The 18976-nt window shown below is 36.0% G+C and overlaps 1 protein-coding gene across 1 annotated transcript in view; it reads right to left on the bottom strand.

The window, feature by feature from the left end:
- The window catches only part of KCNH8 (potassium voltage-gated channel subfamily H member 8), a gene marked incomplete at both ends in the record, with an annotated part of 189822 nt that overhangs the window by 51244 nt on the left and 119602 nt on the right, over positions 1–18976 (bottom strand). The window contains one exon of the mRNA XM_082044521.1: positions 15501–15708. Coding sequence (XP_081900647.1) covers positions 15501–15708 — 208 coding nt within the window. The remainder of the gene's footprint in view (positions 1–15500; positions 15709–18976) is intronic.

Below are 18976 nucleotides of genomic sequence, written 5' to 3' on the forward strand. Positions count from 1 at the left end.
AAAAATGTGTTTTCTTATTTTTGTGTTGTAAAATATGGTCCTTCATGGAACATATTCTTTATGATGACCGATTTAATTAATTATAATTTTCTTTGTTAAACCGGAATGACATGTTACATGGGTATGCATGAGACTCATAGTGTGACAGAACTAAAGGAACATCTTCACATGCATTAAAAGAAATAGACTTAACTAGGACTATATGAAGTACAGTTTTATCTCAACTGCCTGTGGCTGGAGACCTTATGGTAGGGGCACACAAAACCACTCAAGGCTGCCCTCTGTGACCTCAGGACTGGAGCCCATGCACATTACGGACAATAAAAACCACCAAAAATTCCTTTAATATGTAATCAAAGAGGAAAAAAATTACTCTTTTTTTTAACAAGTACTCTACGTCTCTTTCTATTAAGTAGATAAAATCTTTAGTGGGGAGAGTACCAATTTTACAGGAAGTTTTATTTCTTCATATCTGAGATGTTAATATTTTTAAAGTCTAATACATTAATGAAAATAAAGCCTTAATCTTTGTGAGTACTATATATATAATTTACACCTGTGAAATAATGAACACCAGAATTTGAGGGAGTTGCAAATGATGTCAATGACAAGAAATGTTATGTTTGAAAAATAAAAGAAAAATATTAGAGAGTTTCAAAAACTCTTTGTTTCCTTCTCAAAAACAAAGCTTAATGAACTCACATCTTCTCTCCAACATTATAGATGAGGATTCACGAGCAGCAAATTTTAGGATCTGCTCAAACTAACAAGTTAAGGAGGAGATGGGCATGAACCAAAATCCAAGATACAAACATGCTGAGATCTAGGCTATATCTTTGCATCTAGTTAGTTTCTTTATTATAGAAAAAATAAAGAAAAAAACATCAGGATTTGAACCTATGTCAGATGAAATTGCAATGCTCTGTTGAACTTTGGGAATTCTATCACTGATTTTCAAGCATCTATAACATCATCCAGAGAAAGTCTGAACTTGGATATAGTGCAGTCAGAAAAGAAAAACAAAGATAAAAATTACAGGTCAGTGTATGCCTTGCTTGTATGGAGCTTGCACACTCAAGATCCATTAATTTCTGTAGTCAAAGGGATGTAAGTGAACTGATTATTTTCACATCTGGTTCCTTTTCAATGCTTGCCTTAAATGATGGAGTACGCTTTGCAGATACATTGCCTGTTGTTCTTCTTGGACACTGGTCTAGAGGAAATGATAACTTTTAACTATCTAGAGACAGAATGAGACAGATGTTTTGAAGACTTTTAAAACCTGTGGAGTTTTCCAATCTAAATGCATACTCCCTTTGATTAGAGCATTTTTAGATACAAAGCTTAACCTTTGTCAGGTCTACCAAAACATGACTGAATTTGAAAAGCGACATCCTTCATAATTCTTTTGTAAGGCTGACTAATACTCTTTGTAAATAAATTGGCTGTTGTATTTCTATTTGAATATATACTTAGAAGCTATCATAAAAATAATTACATTTTGTGGAGCCTTAACTCATGTAACTCGACAAAGTCATAACAAGATATTGACCCATTCTGCTCACTGTAAGCGAAGTTTTCACGGTGCAATAAATATTCAATGAATTTAGTAGTTTCAGGAAGGAGAGTTGCTGAATCAAGGGATTGAAAAAGAAAGAAAATCTAAGATCTAATTGTAGTGTTGCTGACAACAGCAAAAACACAGCTGAGCCCGTAAAGTGCTGAAAACCTGACAATTAAGCTCTAATTATCTGACAAAACAATTCCCAATTACAAGTATCACTGCTTAGAATAAGAGAGTAAAATTTCTATATTCTCATGGTAAAATCTGTGTCCTCTTGGATGTACTGATGAAATTCCTTTCCAGGGAGCATTTAATTTCTTTTCATCAGCAAGGTGTGGTTTGTTAAAAAATTTATATTTTCAGTTTGTAAAGTCACCAGTGCAAGAAGAGATACTTTTTATCCCATAGGAAACTTGTAATCCACCCCAGTGAAGGCACTACAGATGCCAAGTCTTTGGTTGATCACTCCTTGTCATGTTCATGGCTTGTAAGTGGTAGAGCAATAGGCTCAATATTAAATACTTGTAATGTTAACATTTTCTTAGAAAACAATGTTGGAATTATATATTTAAAATATATTTAGTCACCAGTAAGAACAGGGTGGAGTTCTGCACCTCTTCCACCTAATGCAAAATGCTACATCAACAGTCCCCAAAGCACAGCATCTTTGAATAACCAACAGCTGCATATGTTTCAAGCCCCAGTTTGTAGCCAGAACCTATGTTCATGCATTAAACATTATAATTTCTAGATGAAGTCCTATTCTCTTTTGTCTGCAAAGTACTTTAAATTTTTCTTCCAGTGGGTGGAAAAGTCACTAAGGACCAGCCCAGACACAGTTCCACAGTCAGAACCCCAAATATTTCTTAAGATGGTATTTAGTTCATGTAAATTAGCTACTTACATTTCTCCTTCCCCATGTGGCAAAAAACTCCCTTTCCAGAGAAGTGATTTCATGTCTGCAACTACTGTGTATTCTGGAGAGGAAGGAAAGGGAGTGGTAGGAGCAAGATGTGTCCTTTTGAGTGGAGCTCCAAGACAGTCTCCAAAAAAGCTAGCTGGTGTTCTGCATGACCGTAGAGGTTATTACTGGAGGACTTTTCCTCCAGGACCATTTGTCATGTGGAATGGGAAATGAATGTATGAATTGTCCTGTTTGATGGGCCAGCCATGCAGGATGACTGGGCAGGATTTGAGTGATTCGTCCCTCTCACCCCACTGCTGTGTAACTACCTTGCTGTCACATGAGGCTGCATATTGCAACTCTGAGACACACAACTGCTATTCCATAGATGTCTAAACAAATCAGACCGCTGCACACCTCTTTTGTTTATATTGGTGAGGAAGCCTCCAATATGCCTTCACAATAGTCTCATAGTTTAACACAATAAAGATTTTCCTTACAGTAGAGATACGTTTATTCCAAGATAGACATCTGACTATATTACATACAAGAGCTATATATAAGAATTTTAGGAACACATTCCTTTTGATATTTTATGATAATTCTCTAAACATTTATACACACTCTTGCATAGAAGCTCCAGTATACATGATAAATGCACCTGCATACCTGCAGAACTAGGTCATAAATTCCTTCAGTCTCATTTATCAAGGAGTAGATAAATTTAGAAAAGACATGTACTGGAAACTCTCCTTATTTGTGTCAAGCATGTACAGCTCTTATGAACAGTAATTTCTCAGATGGCTATATTTGGAAATGCGGGAGATTTAAATCCTTCCTGCTTTTGCAAGTCAAAAGTTTTTTTTTCTTTTCCCCACTTAATGGAAAGGACAAGATGAGGATATTTGCAATATTAACCTTCCATGGCTATGGCAGTCAATATATACCAAGCGCTATATATAGCTAATGATTTTAATTAAAATTTTTCTTTTTACTAGAAAGAGTTTATACACAGCTCTAATGTCATGAATGTATTTGTAGTGAAGACAAATACCTTCTCTCTCTTTTTTTTTTTTTATTCCCCCCCCCCCCAAAAAAAAAAATACAACAACAACAACAAAATCCAATTTTTTTTATGGTTCTTAAACTAAAATAAATAAATAAATTACTAAGATAAGTACATAAACTTTTTTTTTCAATGTCACATATTATTAATTTATTTTTTTAGGTTACAGGCAAAATATACAAGTCTAAACAAATAGATAATTTAAGAAATAAAATTGCAAGCATATCATTAGAAGTATATAAACCACTTGCAAATCATCTCCTTTAAGGAGGTGTTCACACTGTCACTTCACAAAGAGTCTCAGCATTTAACATTACTGCTCCCTAACAAAACTGGCTTGTACTGTCCTTTTCCAGGCTACCAAACACCTTGCAGCTAAGCTTGGAATTAGAAACATTAGTGCTTCTAGTCCATTCAGTGCAAAGAGCATGTCTGTCTATGCCCTCTTTGCTTCTCTCTTATCCATCAGTCTGTACCCATCTGTTAGAGTTTTTCTTATCTTATATTTAGAGTGTAATACCCTTTTTGGCAAGAGCAGCCCTTTTATCCTGTGTTAATTCAGCAATGAAGACAACAGAGTCTTGACGCATAACTACGATCCCAGGTGCTGTTGCAATAACATTAATGGTAATGACTTTTCTTTTTTATGCTGTCAGCTAAAGCGTTAGAAATCTGCACTGCAGTTTTAGGTGTTTGGAGTCCAAATCATGGCAAAAAAGGTTTGAGCTACTACAGGTGATACATTCCTTTCTTTTTTTAAGAAATGAGTACCGTTTTCCGTAGATCAATATATATTATGTTAAAATTAAAACTTTATTATCAAAATAAGCAAAACCCCCCACAAACCAGAACCTTGAAGAATGTCAGTTATAAGGTTGCTAGTAACATTTTTGGTCTGCATTACCTAACTCCTGTGATAGTTGCTAAATTAATCTCACCTCTGCCTGATGTTCTCACCTGGTCAGGTCTCACCATCAGAAAAACTCAGGCTAAATTCTTTCACTGCTTACACAGCAATTTCTCTGTCCTATCAGTGAGTATATTAACAGTCCTGACCCAGAATCAGCAAACAGATTTTCCTGGGGGCAATGACAGTGGTGATCAATACCTTAAAATGTCTGTAAAAGAAAGTATTATTTATTTGCAACAGCAAGATATCAAGGACTATTTTTTTTATAAAAGTATTGAAAAATTCTACATTTATTTTCATACTGTCTAACTGCCAGCAATCTGCAAGAGTGGGGTTGTTTACTTCTGGACTCCCCTGGAAGAGTCATCTTTGTTTCTCATAGCTGAGTAATGAAATAGGTGGACCTTGATGGTGAATACCTTCCCCTTTTCTGCCATCTCTCCCACCCCAGCAATCAAGACAATTTTCGGCATCTTCTATCCATTCAATAGCAGCCTCCCACTTGGTAAAACAGGGGCAGATGCCTCAGCACAGAAGCTATTTCCTTTAGTGGGTCTGGTTATAAATGCTTTCATTTCACTTCATTGCAGAATTGCAAGAAAACCATGTTAGTTTTCATCCGACTAGCCTGTGTAATCACACAGGGTATGGAGTTCAGTTGGGTCAGTACAGACTGCTGCAGTCTACATGACATCTATTTCTCCTTGTCTTCTATACTAATAACATCCATGCTAGTTAGATAACAGCTAAATATGGTAACCCTCATTGCAATGTTCTCCTTGCTTAATCCATAGATTTCACAATATCATCTAAGTCATTTCCTGCACACTCTCATTTAAAGAGCCACTGTGCTGCTTTCTGGACCAGGATGATGTCCAAGTCAGGTAGCCTTGTGAAGGCTTGATGCAAAAAAGGAATAAAAAGTAAAAAAGAAACCTAGTGTCTAATTTGGAAAGCACACTACATGCTTAAAGTCACAGCAGCTCTGAAATAAAACGTCTGTGTCTGAAGACCTGACAGATCTTTATGAAGTGTATGACATAAGGAAATTCTAGGCATTAGAATTTTTTTCCATAGGTATCTTAGATCTGACAATGGAAAATGGTTTAGAATAATTAGGTATAATTATTTTCACAGAATCTGATTTGTGTAAAACTTACAGACTGTAAAGTGCCATGACATACTCTCACAACTCCATATTAGTTTCTTTTGCTGAAAGTAGTTACTAGTTAACTTTGGACACTGTTGCCTGGAAGTACGAAAGAGTCATGAACATTTTCCAGTGTATGTGGAAATGGAAGAAAATCTGGAGAGAAATGAGTATTGAATAATTTATTCATTTTTGTATTGAAATGATTTTCCATTCTGGTAGCAAGAAAACCCATTTTTTATAAAGTACCTGCTCTGTTAAAGGGCAGGAAAAAAGGATAAATAAATAGAAAATACACAAAGGACATTTCTAGATTAAAAAAGTAAACCATGTTTGTGCTATAGAAAAAAATAAAAGCAATTTTAGTCTTTATGGAATGTCCATGGAATGCAATATGGCATTCTAATACCCTAGCATCTTTACCTATGTGATGGGGCTGAAAGAGGCAGTCCAATCAAATACTAAAGCAGCTGCTGAAAAGATTTCAAAATACATAGCAACCCTTTGCGGGTTTAAACTGGATTGAGACATTGTAATTTGAATAGCCAGGCTGTGAGCTTTGAAACCAAAAGTAAACGCATCTGGGAAATCCTAACAAAACAACCTATTACACCAAAGTGTAATAGACACTAACATTTTAGCAAACTGGTACAAAGCTCTCCAAGGAGGGTAGTGTAATAGTAGAACAAGTAACCCAAAGAGATGGCAGCCCCTCTAGCCTTGCTCTTTTTCAGGACTTGCAGGGAGCAAGCTGTGTCTTACTCAATTTAGTGCTGGTGATAGTCCTGCCTCAGCTGGCTTGCTGGACTAAATAATCCCCAGAGGTTATCTCCAGTCAACATTTCTACAATTCAAAGTAGAGTTAAAGGGTTAAAGACACTGATGTAATTTCTAATTGACTAAGCAAGGTTTTTATGAACAATATCTGCAACTTTCAAAAGATTATGCTCTACAATATTTCCATTACAGAAGCCATGTGAAAAGATCATGGTATTGTTTTACCTCTTGGGACTATTCCCTCTTATGGGGGCTACACTGAGCAGATTTTTCCCCCTATGTGTAGCACTGAGAACTTCTATTACAGCTGTAGAAATGGGTCCAGCTTTTCCACTGAGATAAAAACTGCTTTGTGGAATTAATGAATGATGTGTAGGTAATCTACGGTTAGACACCGCAGGACACTTTCAACTTTGTCAAATCTCAGGGGCTTTATTCACACACCAGATTTTTATTTTTAACTTATAATTGTCTAAAAAATGTTGTACTAGGTGCAAAATCTTGGAAATATATTAATAACTACATAAAAACTTCACAGTCTCTTTAATAAGGTAATTTCATCCCTTTTTTTTTTTTTTCCTCTGGGCTGCAATTCCAATGGGATATCAAAGTCCTGGGGTATTTTGTGATTGCTAAAAAGGTTCAATCTGAAAGTAAAGTACCATGCATAAAGGAAAATATAGCTTAATCAAGGAACTGAGCTTGTAGAAAAGAACAGCAGGGAAGAATGGCTGAATAAGATCTACTAAGGCCCAGAGCAGCTGAAATACAAATTAATGTTAAACTAAACGCAAGGGAAATGTTTCAGTTCAGTTCAAGAAATGACATTTTGGTTTGGCACAGCTCCATCACAAAAATAGTGGTTTGGATTTTCAAATACAAAACTGAATGATTTCCACAAAATTAATTTCTATGGATATCTTAAAATTTAAGTTTTATTTTAAAACCTGGCAAGGTCTGGTATACATAGGTCTCAAGCAAGGGTTGTTAATAAAGAAAACTTTTCCTGGAAAGTATGTTTTACGTATAAAGCAGGCAGAAAAGTAGGACCAGTTTTTCAGATAAACCTTTATGAGACCTTCATTCGTGTTAGTCTTTACCAAGTGCAGATACGTTTCCACACACATTTCCAACACATGTCCAGGTGATTACAGCTGTGAATATAAAACCTCCTTATAGCAGTTAAATTTCTCTGTGTCTATTCTAACAGGTTGACAAATGAGTGAAAAACTATGTGCCTCTGCTGATATTATGCTAAAAATTGTGCATAGCTATGATAATCTACAAATAGGATTTCTTCTTCAAAGACTAAATGAACTTTCCCCAATTATGCTTAATCAAAACTGTAACCCAAGAAGATAAAAGAGTAAGTTTTCTTTCATAAATATTTCACACTATAAGCTTCTCCAAATTGGGCTTTATATATAGTATTGTACACCAGAATTGTTTTAAGCATTCATATGAGATATCCAGTAGACTTTAAATAAATATTTTGTAATTATTTTGAAAAAAATAACTACGTTTTTTTCACCACTTTCATTATTTTAATAAATTTATCTCTTTTAGTTCTTACAAGGTTGGAAAATGTGCACGTGAAGCATTAATTCATAGAAAATGTACACGTTGCGCATACAATAAAAGCATCATTTTTACTGAGAGGTAAAAATCAAGAGGATTCCAAACCACTTAAAATATTAAAAAGCATCTAGTGTAAAGCATTCTCCTGGAGTTTAAAATTTCTGTTTCAACTGCTTTAGAATACTTGATCGCTGTGAAATGCTGCAATGTTGTGGTACCTTGTCTCTTTCAAAGGATGTACAATGTAACAAATGGAGTTTGCAACTATTTGTGAGATGGGTGCTTTGAAAGATTCATAGCTCCAAAGTAATTGTCTTTGCCCATTTAGTTTATTCCTAGTTATTATTCATGTATGACAGTCCAGGGGCTAATTATCTCATGAAAGTGCTGCAAAAAATAGTCCAAACTAGTTGGCTGAGTCTTTAAGATACCAATGCCCCTAAATGTTTCACAAGAGTAGTAACCATAAACATTTCCTTCATATATTAATTAGAAATTATTTTTCAGCCAGATTAATTCACACCCCCCCAGATATCCAAATAGACAGGTGAGTATATGGGTGTGTATGTTCCACACAATAATGGACCATTGACACAGATACCCCACATCAGCAGAGCATTATGATTCATTTTACTAAATTGAAGATGTCAACACTCATGCATGATATATTTTTAAAAATCCCTTTTCTTAAAGTTGTCTCTTGAAAATCAGAAAGGATCATAGTTCCAAAGTAACTGGTTTTGTTATTACCAATGACAAAAAATTAAGACAATAAAATACAAATTTATTCATTATCTAACAGAAGAAAATGTGCAGAGACAGAGCTGGAATGATCTGGGATCATTAATAGTTGAGATAATTTATATATATAAAAAAATAAAAAACAAGCCTCTGTCTCTGCTTCGAGACCAACTCTTGTGTCACATCTAGTCATTTAAGTCATTAACCTGCTTTGCAAAAAATTCATGACGTGAATATTTACCTGCTTCTACAATACACTATTAGGATTAATATAATATGAAAATACTAAGAGTCAAGAGTTAACTAATTATTACTTTAACAAATTACATACTATATTGAACAAGAACGGGAGTGATAACACTGATTTTTCCAATATTATTTCTACTGTTACTTATTCCATGGTTATGCTGGGTCCAAGAGCACCAGAAAATTATATTAGTTCACTAACATACATTTTTGGGGAAGAACTAGCAGATACGTGTACCTAAAAATAGTCTTCCTTCTGAAAAGAGGATAGTCTGAGTTTTTACCTGAATAAATATAGCAATGCCACAAGTATCTATCGTCAAGGATATGCTTAAATTTGCAACTTCAGAATTCCTGGCAAAATTGCTCAGGACCTTAAGAAACCTAACAAAGGCTGCATCAGGTTTCTTAGCATAAGCTTGGAAAAAGCTTCCCAGCACTGAAAACTTCCCAAGCTGTTGAAACACAAGAGATTTACAGGCCAATTACTCTCTTTATGGATATTCCAGCTTGATGTTAACTTATGAAATTCTGACAAGCCTGAATCTTTAGAGGACCCACAAAGGACTTGGACAAGATTTAAGAACCAAAGCTCAAGAGCCTAACCTAAAGATGACATCTGAGACATTAGACATCTACATTTTGGATAGGCCATATTAGCCAACTTCTGCATCAGGCCAGAAATGCCACCATGATTAAAACATGCAGAGAATCTCTACTGTCTGCACCCAGTGAGGATCATTCATCCACTTTGCCTTCAGCCTTCATCTCTATCTTCACCTCAACACTGGAGACTCTGGGTAGAAACTCAGGCATCAGCCATTCTGTTAAAATCACATCAGTTTGGGAAAGAAAAGAACAACCAGAAATCAAGGAAGAGACCTGACCTGGGAGAATGTTGAGGATATTATGCTCTCTTAAAGAGATTTTCCTTCTACCTATATCTTCCGTACCTTAATAGAAGTTCCAGTACCTGAACTCCATGCTGAAAAAAAGTGAAATTCAGTAACAATGCTTCTGCCTCCTTCCATGGGCAAAATAAATCGGAGGCCTCTTCTTTTGTTTTTCACCAGAACAACTCACTTCACACCTGTGATCTAGATGGACACAACCCCAAGCTGCTTGTGCAGACTCACAGGAGTGCAAGAAGTGCTGCAGAAAGGAGAAATCCTCACTATCACATGTGCAATGCTGTGCAAACACAAATAAACTTACAGAAAACTCAACCTTGCTAGAATTAATAGCTTGTATCAACACTAATTGAGGGATTTCTATGTTAAGTTCCATCATATGAAACACACGTGTGCTTCAGTACCTGTGAAAAGGGGTTATAACTTTACTGCAGCCCAGGCTGAGGCATATAAACCTCAAGTGAAGGGGCCTGAAGGCAAAACCTTATTTTCAGCATTTCCCACTGGTTCTACTCAGCTGTTATGCTCCTCACTCTGCACCTAAATCTGCCACCCATTGTCCTGAGAGCTACTTCAGGCTATAAATTCTTCACTGGGAACCAGGCATCCAGTCACTTTAAAGGTTCTGATTGCAGGTGTGTGATAAAGTGTGCAGGGGAAAATTTGCTATTGCAGAGTATGTCAAAGTACACTGATTCAGTCATGATAGAGCTCTTGTTTTCAGAAGTGCTGTAAATTACAATACAAATAGAAAATGAGTAAAATCCTGAGATATGAGTAGAGGTATGTTATTGAAATAAATATTTGAATAATTGAAGAATTAGCTTTACAGACCTAATTTTAAAGCTTCTCCCAAAGTCAACACATAAGCTTATTTATTTATTTGATAACAACTCCTCCTTAGCCAGAATGTTGTAAGTGATACTGTGGGTGGACTAATAAAAAGTTGCAGCTGAATTTCTGATAGACAGGAAGGAATATTTTTTCAAGACAATTACACAAATTACTCCTGACAGCTTTGACTATCTAAGAGAGCCAGCATCCTGACTCTTGGCCTTCTCCTAATCTCCTCACTACACTCAAGACAGCTGAATTTCAACAGCTCATATGGTTTTCACAGAATGATTGCCTTTTGTAAGAAGAAACATTTTCAATATTATCTGTTTCCCATAGAGACAGATTGAAAAGTCATTTCTTATATTTGATAAGAACTTGCTCTATATTAATTCAAGACAGCAGACAGCAAATAAAGAACTTTTGCCTAGATGCAATACCAGTTAAACTTGTAGAAATGAGAGACAATGTATTGAAGTCAATGGAATTACAGCGGTAGGATCAGCCAGGAACATCACCACAGTCTAGCCTCTACTCCGTGTCATCTAATGGAAAATTAATCTTATTTTTACAGGTTGCTTAATATCATGCCATGTCTCAGGGAAACATCTGTTTCACTGATGAGAACAAATGAGGGGAGCAAGGTGGAATGTAACAGAGAGAGATTTGAAAAAGCTAGAAGGGAAAAGCAGGACAAGGAGTGTTCCAGTGTCTCAGGTGAGTGGGAATGACCATTTTAGGAGTAATGTTTTTATCAGACGTTGGAGTCAAGCTGCTACATGTGGAACAACTGTTTCCTGGGATGGGAGAACTTACTGAGCTAAAGATTTCCAGCACCTGAAAACAGCACTCATGTTGCATATTTTCCAAATATCTCATGTTATCAGTTAAAATATCAATACTAGAGCTAAGCAAAAGATCCAGATTTTAACATTGTACTGGTAAATGTTCCAATGCCATGGCATTGTAACAGTTCATGAATAATATTCCCAAATACTACATCTTTCTCATTTTGCAATAATGTGGCTAAATTTGTGAATATAACATGTTTTAAAAATTATTTGGAATGAGGATAATGTCTGAATAGGGACTGAAAAAAATAAAACAAAGGGGTTTGAATATAAACTATTAGGCCCAGTAAGAACAAAGCAAAACCACTTTTCAGTTCTGGGAATTTTCATAGGGAAAACTTTAGCACTCCCATCACCCCAATCCAAATGCAAATTAAGCACCTCATTCGTTTATATTAGCCAAAGAAATAGATACACAGAACCAAATGCTATTCCCACTAAAGTCAGTCTTGTGAGATCTGGGCTATGGAGCATATCTGATAGCACAGCAAGGTCCAAAGTGCTATGTTAACAGTACTACAGCTTTAAAATGTTTGCTCTAAGTGTTAGGAAAACCTCAGTCTTGTAATCTGTGTCGCAGGCTTTCTGAGGAAGCATTAAAAGGAGTAAGGAGGTTGCTAAAAGCTCTTTTCTCCCTCTTCCTCTCCTAAAAAAAACTAGAAGCAAATAAAAAGCAAGGAAATCTATTTTTCATTCTTGGCATGGTTTTCCTTTCTTAGAACAAACCCATCCCTGTATTTCAGCTGTTGTATGCATTGGAGTATCTGTACCCATAGTACTAGTTCTTCAGGCACATACCGCTTTAGACACTACAGTGAAGAATATAAAGTATTATTTACAAGAGGGAGACACATACTATTTAATAAAAAAGTACAGACATTCTAATATTGTTTTGTATTCTTTTAATGCTACCAGTTAGAAAGCCTCCTAGTGCCTGGAATGAACTTTGAGGAAGATCTATTGATGGAAACTTGAGTGTCCAGTTTTGGTATTAATGTAGTAAAATTCAGAGTTTAGAAATATAAACCTGTAAATACCAGACTAAGGTTCATACCCTACTGCTTTGCCTGCAGTAAGAAATCTCTTTTACATGCTCTTTGAAAGCACACAAAAATTTCCAGTTGAGGCCTTCATACAGGAGGACAAAATAACCTTGTCTTACAAGAATACCACCTTTATTATACCCCGAGCAAGATTTCTCCTGTGTGCATCATTTTTTGGTGATTAACTTCAATGTGTTTCACCAGCAAGTAGTTTGCATGTAGAGAGCAATAGGATTTGCATTGATTGAAGGAATTACATTATCTTATTTTTCTGCTCATATATGTGACACAGAAGCTTAAACAGAAATTTTACCAGTGCTGAAGTGGTCTTTGCAAAATAATGGCTTCATGTCAGGAATCTGGATTATTCTGAGCTCTTTTTTAAAAATGCAGTTTCTAATAGTTTAACATTTTAAAACTGGTTCCACCCCCCCAAAAAAAAAAAAAAACAACATAAAAAACCTTCATATTAGAGAGAACTTAAGAAATAACCTTTCTGACAGATATATAACTAATATCTGTCTGAGCTTTACAGAAATCATTGCAGTGTAATTTTTTTATTACACATTAATAGCTTCTAAACATTTTAGAGACCATCCGCGAGGGTGGCAGAACAGCTTTCCAGATAAAAATACAAAAACTAAAGTAAAATCAGGTTGTAAGGTCAACAGCTAAGCTGTTTTGCTAGGTAGGAGGCTAAAGCCCAAGAGTATGCACCACTAAGAAGTGCCTTGTCCCATCCAATGGGGACATGCGTTGCCTGCAGCTGTCTAGGGAAGGCCACTGAGTCTCACATGTTGAGATGAGCCAGTTGTGAGAGGCTGATAAGGAGCAATTCCTGCCTAGGAAGCCCCCTAGAAGATGATCATTGCATGATAACCCAGATACAACACTCTTCACTGACCTGCAAATGAGACTTCTGTGAAATGGCTCTGTTCCAGTTAAACTGGGATTGGTTCTAATGTGGTTGTTGGAACATCTGCTTATTACTGACATCACCAAAGAGAGGACAAAACTAAGGGGTATAAATTAATGTTTTCATAGCAATAAATGCCAAGGGCTCCAGGGAACATGAAGAACATTTCCTGAATGCAGCCTCTGCTCAGGCAAACAGGAGAGGGCCAGGCTGCATGGGGAGCACAGCCAGTGGCCAAACCTGGGGAACAATGATGCAGCCCATCTTCCTCAGTGGGACTGCAATGAATGTTTTCAAATTGCCTATAATTTGTGGCCTACATAAGCTGACAATGTATCTTCATAGCTACTTCCTGACAGGGAGATTCATATTTTTACTACTACTATTATCTGAATTTGTTTTTCTGTTAGCAGTATTTGACCAATTTGTTCACAGTGGGCTTTCTTTGTATATCCTTCCCTACAGCTGCAGTCTTTTCTTTGAGAAGTTTGCACTCTATGAGGAGTTCAGCAGCAGGTCACAGACCTGGTTTACAAAGGGAAGGAGAAGTAAACAATCAAGTAGAAGAATAAAAATACTCCACAAAGCTTTCAGTAACCTATGGGGAAACTGGAGAGATATATTTATTGGACTTCTTTTCTTCTTTTTCTCTTCCTGAACCAGCACCCTCACCTCATCTGAGGTCATACTTGTCATTTTTCCTTCAGACTTATCAGTATTAGATAGATGAACAGATAATAATGGGGTTAAGAGAGAAGTGAGAAACTACAGGAGATAAGAATAGAGCATACTGCAGCTTGAATGCACCTCAATGAGCCTTTGGTCACAGATATTTGCATTATTCCCCCCAACAAATATTTTTCTGTTGAGAAACTCTCTCACCTTTAGATACTATTTGTTTATGAAAGAGACACATGTGCCTTCTTTTCCTCTCACAGATAACATACACATGCTAAATTATTCGTATGCTTTTTGTGTCTTTAGTGCCTAACAACACAAAGAAAACTAGCAGGGCTTCCCCTTCCAGTTAATTTTATTACTGGCCTTGTTTTCTCTCATGTTTCACTGAACACACAATAGATGTAGGCTAAATGTGAATACAAGTAGAATTAAAAATACAGAGCAAAAGGAACCAGAAAGAAAACGGAGAAAAAGGCATGCTCAATATTGATATGGAATCTGAGAAAGACCAAAAAAGAAATGCAATTCTACAATAAAGCCAGAATGACCCACATTGGAAGATGTAATTATCAGCTGTTGAACTAGAGGGTAACACACCTTCAAGAGTGTACAAAGTACCTGGCGATGCCAGGCTCATCTACAAGATATATTCTTTCTTCATTGTACCATCACACACAGGTACGACCCTTAGAATTAACAATAAACCTTAAACAAAAAAGGAAAACCTTAAAATCTAAAAAGTCAATCTGAAACTCTCAATGAAATCAGAATGAAGGCAGGGTGGAAACTACACATTGGATCAAAATACAGCATTCTAAAACCATCTCTCCACTGATAAACACCTCGTCTGCTGTGCAAGAGAGCAAAACCTGCAAATCCACTAGACAAACTTGAAGGCATTCCAGGGCCTATCTATTTCAATGTATAGTGAGAAACAATCAGCACACTCGAGGGAATGTCTCTGTCGAAGAATTTGCCTGATTTGCATAACCAGGATGAACTTTCTCATCTACTTTTCTACACAGTCTATTTAGCCCTTTCCTATACAGATCCTCAATTCCCAAAACATTGAAACACTCTCAAAAATCTCATTCTTTTTCTACTTTCCCATTTTCTTTTCATTTTAACCCTCTTTTTCACATTGACCTGAAATTCAGAGCACCAATCTCTTCCTTTTCTCTACAAACAATGTTAAATAATAGTATACGATTAAACAAAAAAGGAAATATTGAATGACTTGTACATGTGTTTTTATGTATTTACATATATATATGCATATATACACACATGTATACATATATATGTATATGGTGTAAAGAAGAACTTACCTATGTCCCAGGTAAGGGGGTTATTCTGTTCCATCTCCCTTTTCCCTATGACATACCAAATGCAGGCCATCCAGTGAGCAAGCAAGGCAAACATGGACATGAGAAGTGTGAGAACAATTGTGCTGTGCTGGGAGTAACGATCCAACTTCTGAAGGAGACGCAAGAGGCGTAATAACCGGACTGTCTTTAAGAGGTGGACAAGGGAAACCTAGGAGAACCAGGAGAGAAAACAACTTTTCAGCAATTGACTTCTATCTTCTATAAGTTCTCTTATTTCAATGAAAGGAAACTCTATCTGCTAAAGCTCTACAAATTTTTGCCCACTCTTCATTCAGTTACTCTTAGACTAGATTTGAAGACAGCAGAGAACAGCAAAGAAAATGGTTAAAAAAAAAAAAAAAGTGTTTACTTTTGCTGTGTACATATATGTTTACTATTTCTGATTAAAACCAAAGAAACTTGAAATACTGCGAGATCTTCCATTTTGTCTTTTTTTTTTCCATGCAAAGTCTTCTTTCAGATTTAACTTAAAAACGTGTTTGTGCAAAAATGCATCCTTCCCTGCTCTAGAAGAGAAACATAGTTGTCAAACTGACCAGTGTTCATTTAATTCCAATATGAAACCACAAAATAACTATCTTCAGGCACACAATGATTTTCAGTTTCTGCTAACAGCCAATCTCAACTATGTATGACATGAAACCAGCTTAATAATTAAAGCCTGGAAGAGGCAATAACATATAGCAGATATTTTACAGAACAAGGAAGCAGAGAACTGAGTGGAGACTCAGATGTTTTTCTTCAGATTTAAACCTAGATACAGGTTCCTGGGCACATTTTATTGCTCTGTACTAAGTTGAAGTCCAAAAAAGGTTGTATTAAAACTTCTGATACTACTGCTTAAATTCCTTACCTAAAACTTCATTGCCTTTCAACTTTGCACCTAGTTTGCTCAGCACCCTAAGTGTATGTCAGTTTATGAAGTATATGTGCTCTGGCCTCAGAGGAGATGCTCCCATGCAGCAGCCAGCAGCCTCTGGATGACCCCATTGCCTCCAGAGCATCCTCCCACCTACATCCACAGAGCATGCACAGTTTCCAACTTTGCATGGAATATACTTGGGTCATGTTTCAGCTGTTGCGTAGAGTTAGCAAACAATACACAGGTTAAGATCCCAATTTTTTTTTTTTTTTTTTTTAAGAACCTTGACATTTTTTTCTCAGGTACATAGCAGGGGAGAAAAGAAAATCAACAAAAACATGACACTTATTTAAAATAATTTGAAGTACACTGCTGTCAGGAATAAGATCTAACATGAGATCACACAAACAACTAGAGTCTTTTTTTTTGTCTTACATTTCTTTCATTCATCTTATGTCATTTACAATAAGTCAGTGAAATTAGTTACGTCTGTGGCCTTAAGCACAAGAATATCTACAAGTCTGCGGCGGAAGGCTGTAAAATATTTGGTTGTATTAGTACAACCATATAGCTATTAAAATATAATTATTCTAATTGAATGCCATGCCACTATAGCAACTGCCTCTTTCTCTGTGGTAATTCATTTCCCACCAGAGTTCTCCTTTTCTTGTCTCTCATCAACTTTTTTGAACCAAACATGGTTCTGTTGCACTCTTAACATAAAGGGGTCCCTATTCATGACTGACTCTTCAAGGTGTTATAATAATAGATATACATATATATATATATAAGGATCATATATGTGCTATGGCCTTCACATTGGAGCTTTCAGCTTTACTGGAGTTCTACCACATCACAACCAAATAGTGATAACTCAGGTTACAACAAGTGTGCCTTGCCAGTTATCACTTGTGACTGAATTCTGACTATTTTTTTAAGTTATAGAAAACTAATAGACATAAAAACAGCAAATCAGATATCATAATATTTTTAATGTGAAGACATGCTTTATTTTAAGCCTACGCCTCATTTAGAAATAATTTCTGTATAAATTTGAACACAGATGTAATTAATCATAGTAATTGCACTGAATTTTCTCATTAGTCATGCCAAACATTTTTTTTGTATTGTGTCCAATCTGTCATTGGAAGACCTGAAATGCCTTCAGGCAGCTTTCTTTTCTATGCCACAAATTTAGAGAGACAAAATGAGGAGTCAGCACTCATACTTGTGCCTGCATAGATTTTTGTCTTGCCCACAAATATAAAGCCATCTAAATTTTCCGTTTGGTTAATCATTTTAGACTAGCTCGGTTAACCTTTTTCTGTCAACATAACAAAGACAGAATCTTATCTCTAACACAAACTCAATCGTAGCATAGTGCTGAGAAGTACTGAGAAACAAAGTTGCTACAAACTAGGGATGAAATTCTCTGCTTGGAAGAATCATGTCCTATGGCAAAAAGGTATTATTCAGGAACATGATACATTTTAAGAAATGACTAGTGGTAGGGATCTTTAATCCTTGTGTCTACTTCATTAGCTGCTTTCCTTAAAAACTGATACTCTCGCTATATAACCACCAAAAGTTACCCAGAGAAGAGCAAATTCAATCATTATAACTGTGCTGTTTTTCACTTTGGCAGCATTTCATACCACATTTCTATAGATTAAGGGATTGTTTATGTTAGATAATTACAAGCATGGAAGGGATTAGGGTCTCAGCAGGGGTTAGGGTCCCAGCAGTACCTCAACATCTCCCTGATGTTAGGCAGGAATGTGCCTGAGGTGTCAGACCTCCTAAGAATCACCCATTTAGTGGTGGGGCAGAATCACTGCAAGGTGTAAAGACATTCGAGCCAATTTATACAGTTTCACTTTTTTTCTTTCAAAATATCTCCAAGGATGGCAAGAGACTCCACAGCTTTTTCACACACTCTAACTCGACAAATCTCCAACTGGACGATGACATTCATGTGCCATACATACACATGTATGTATGACACTATACCTATAACTTGCAGAATTTAGAGCATCCCTAAAGATTTGGCCTTTGTGCCAGGACCTGAACAGCAAAGGAGTAAGATGCTCCCTGATGCCCCTTCTCACCGTTCTGTTGAGGCAACATCTGAGAGTCGATGGAGTGAAAATCTGAGAACAGACATGAGGAAATGGCTTATTAAATCTTAAAGCCTGAAAAGAGTGGAATGTACAACAGACAGGAGATGTTTATTAATCGTATTATAGTAGCGTTTTTAATATTATGACATTTTAACTGTAAAAATAAATATTGGGTAATGCTTTGTTTTCCACAATTCAGTATGGAAAGCATACCAGTCTTCCCAATTAAAAAAATGAAACAAAACAAAAACAACCAAGATAAATTTTGTGATACCATTTTGTTTGGTTTTGTTTATTTTTTGTTCATTCAATGAAAAATTCTTAATGAAAATTAAACCAACATGATTATACTGACTGTTTAGTTTTAATGAATGGGATAAACTGAGATAGTAGTGTATTTAAATAGATTACCACCAGTTATTAAAAAACAAAAC

This window comes from Streptopelia decaocto (assembly GCF_964273445.1).
Source record: "Streptopelia decaocto genome assembly, chromosome: 2".
Classification (NCBI taxonomy): Eukaryota; Metazoa; Chordata; class Aves; order Columbiformes; family Columbidae; genus Streptopelia; species Streptopelia decaocto.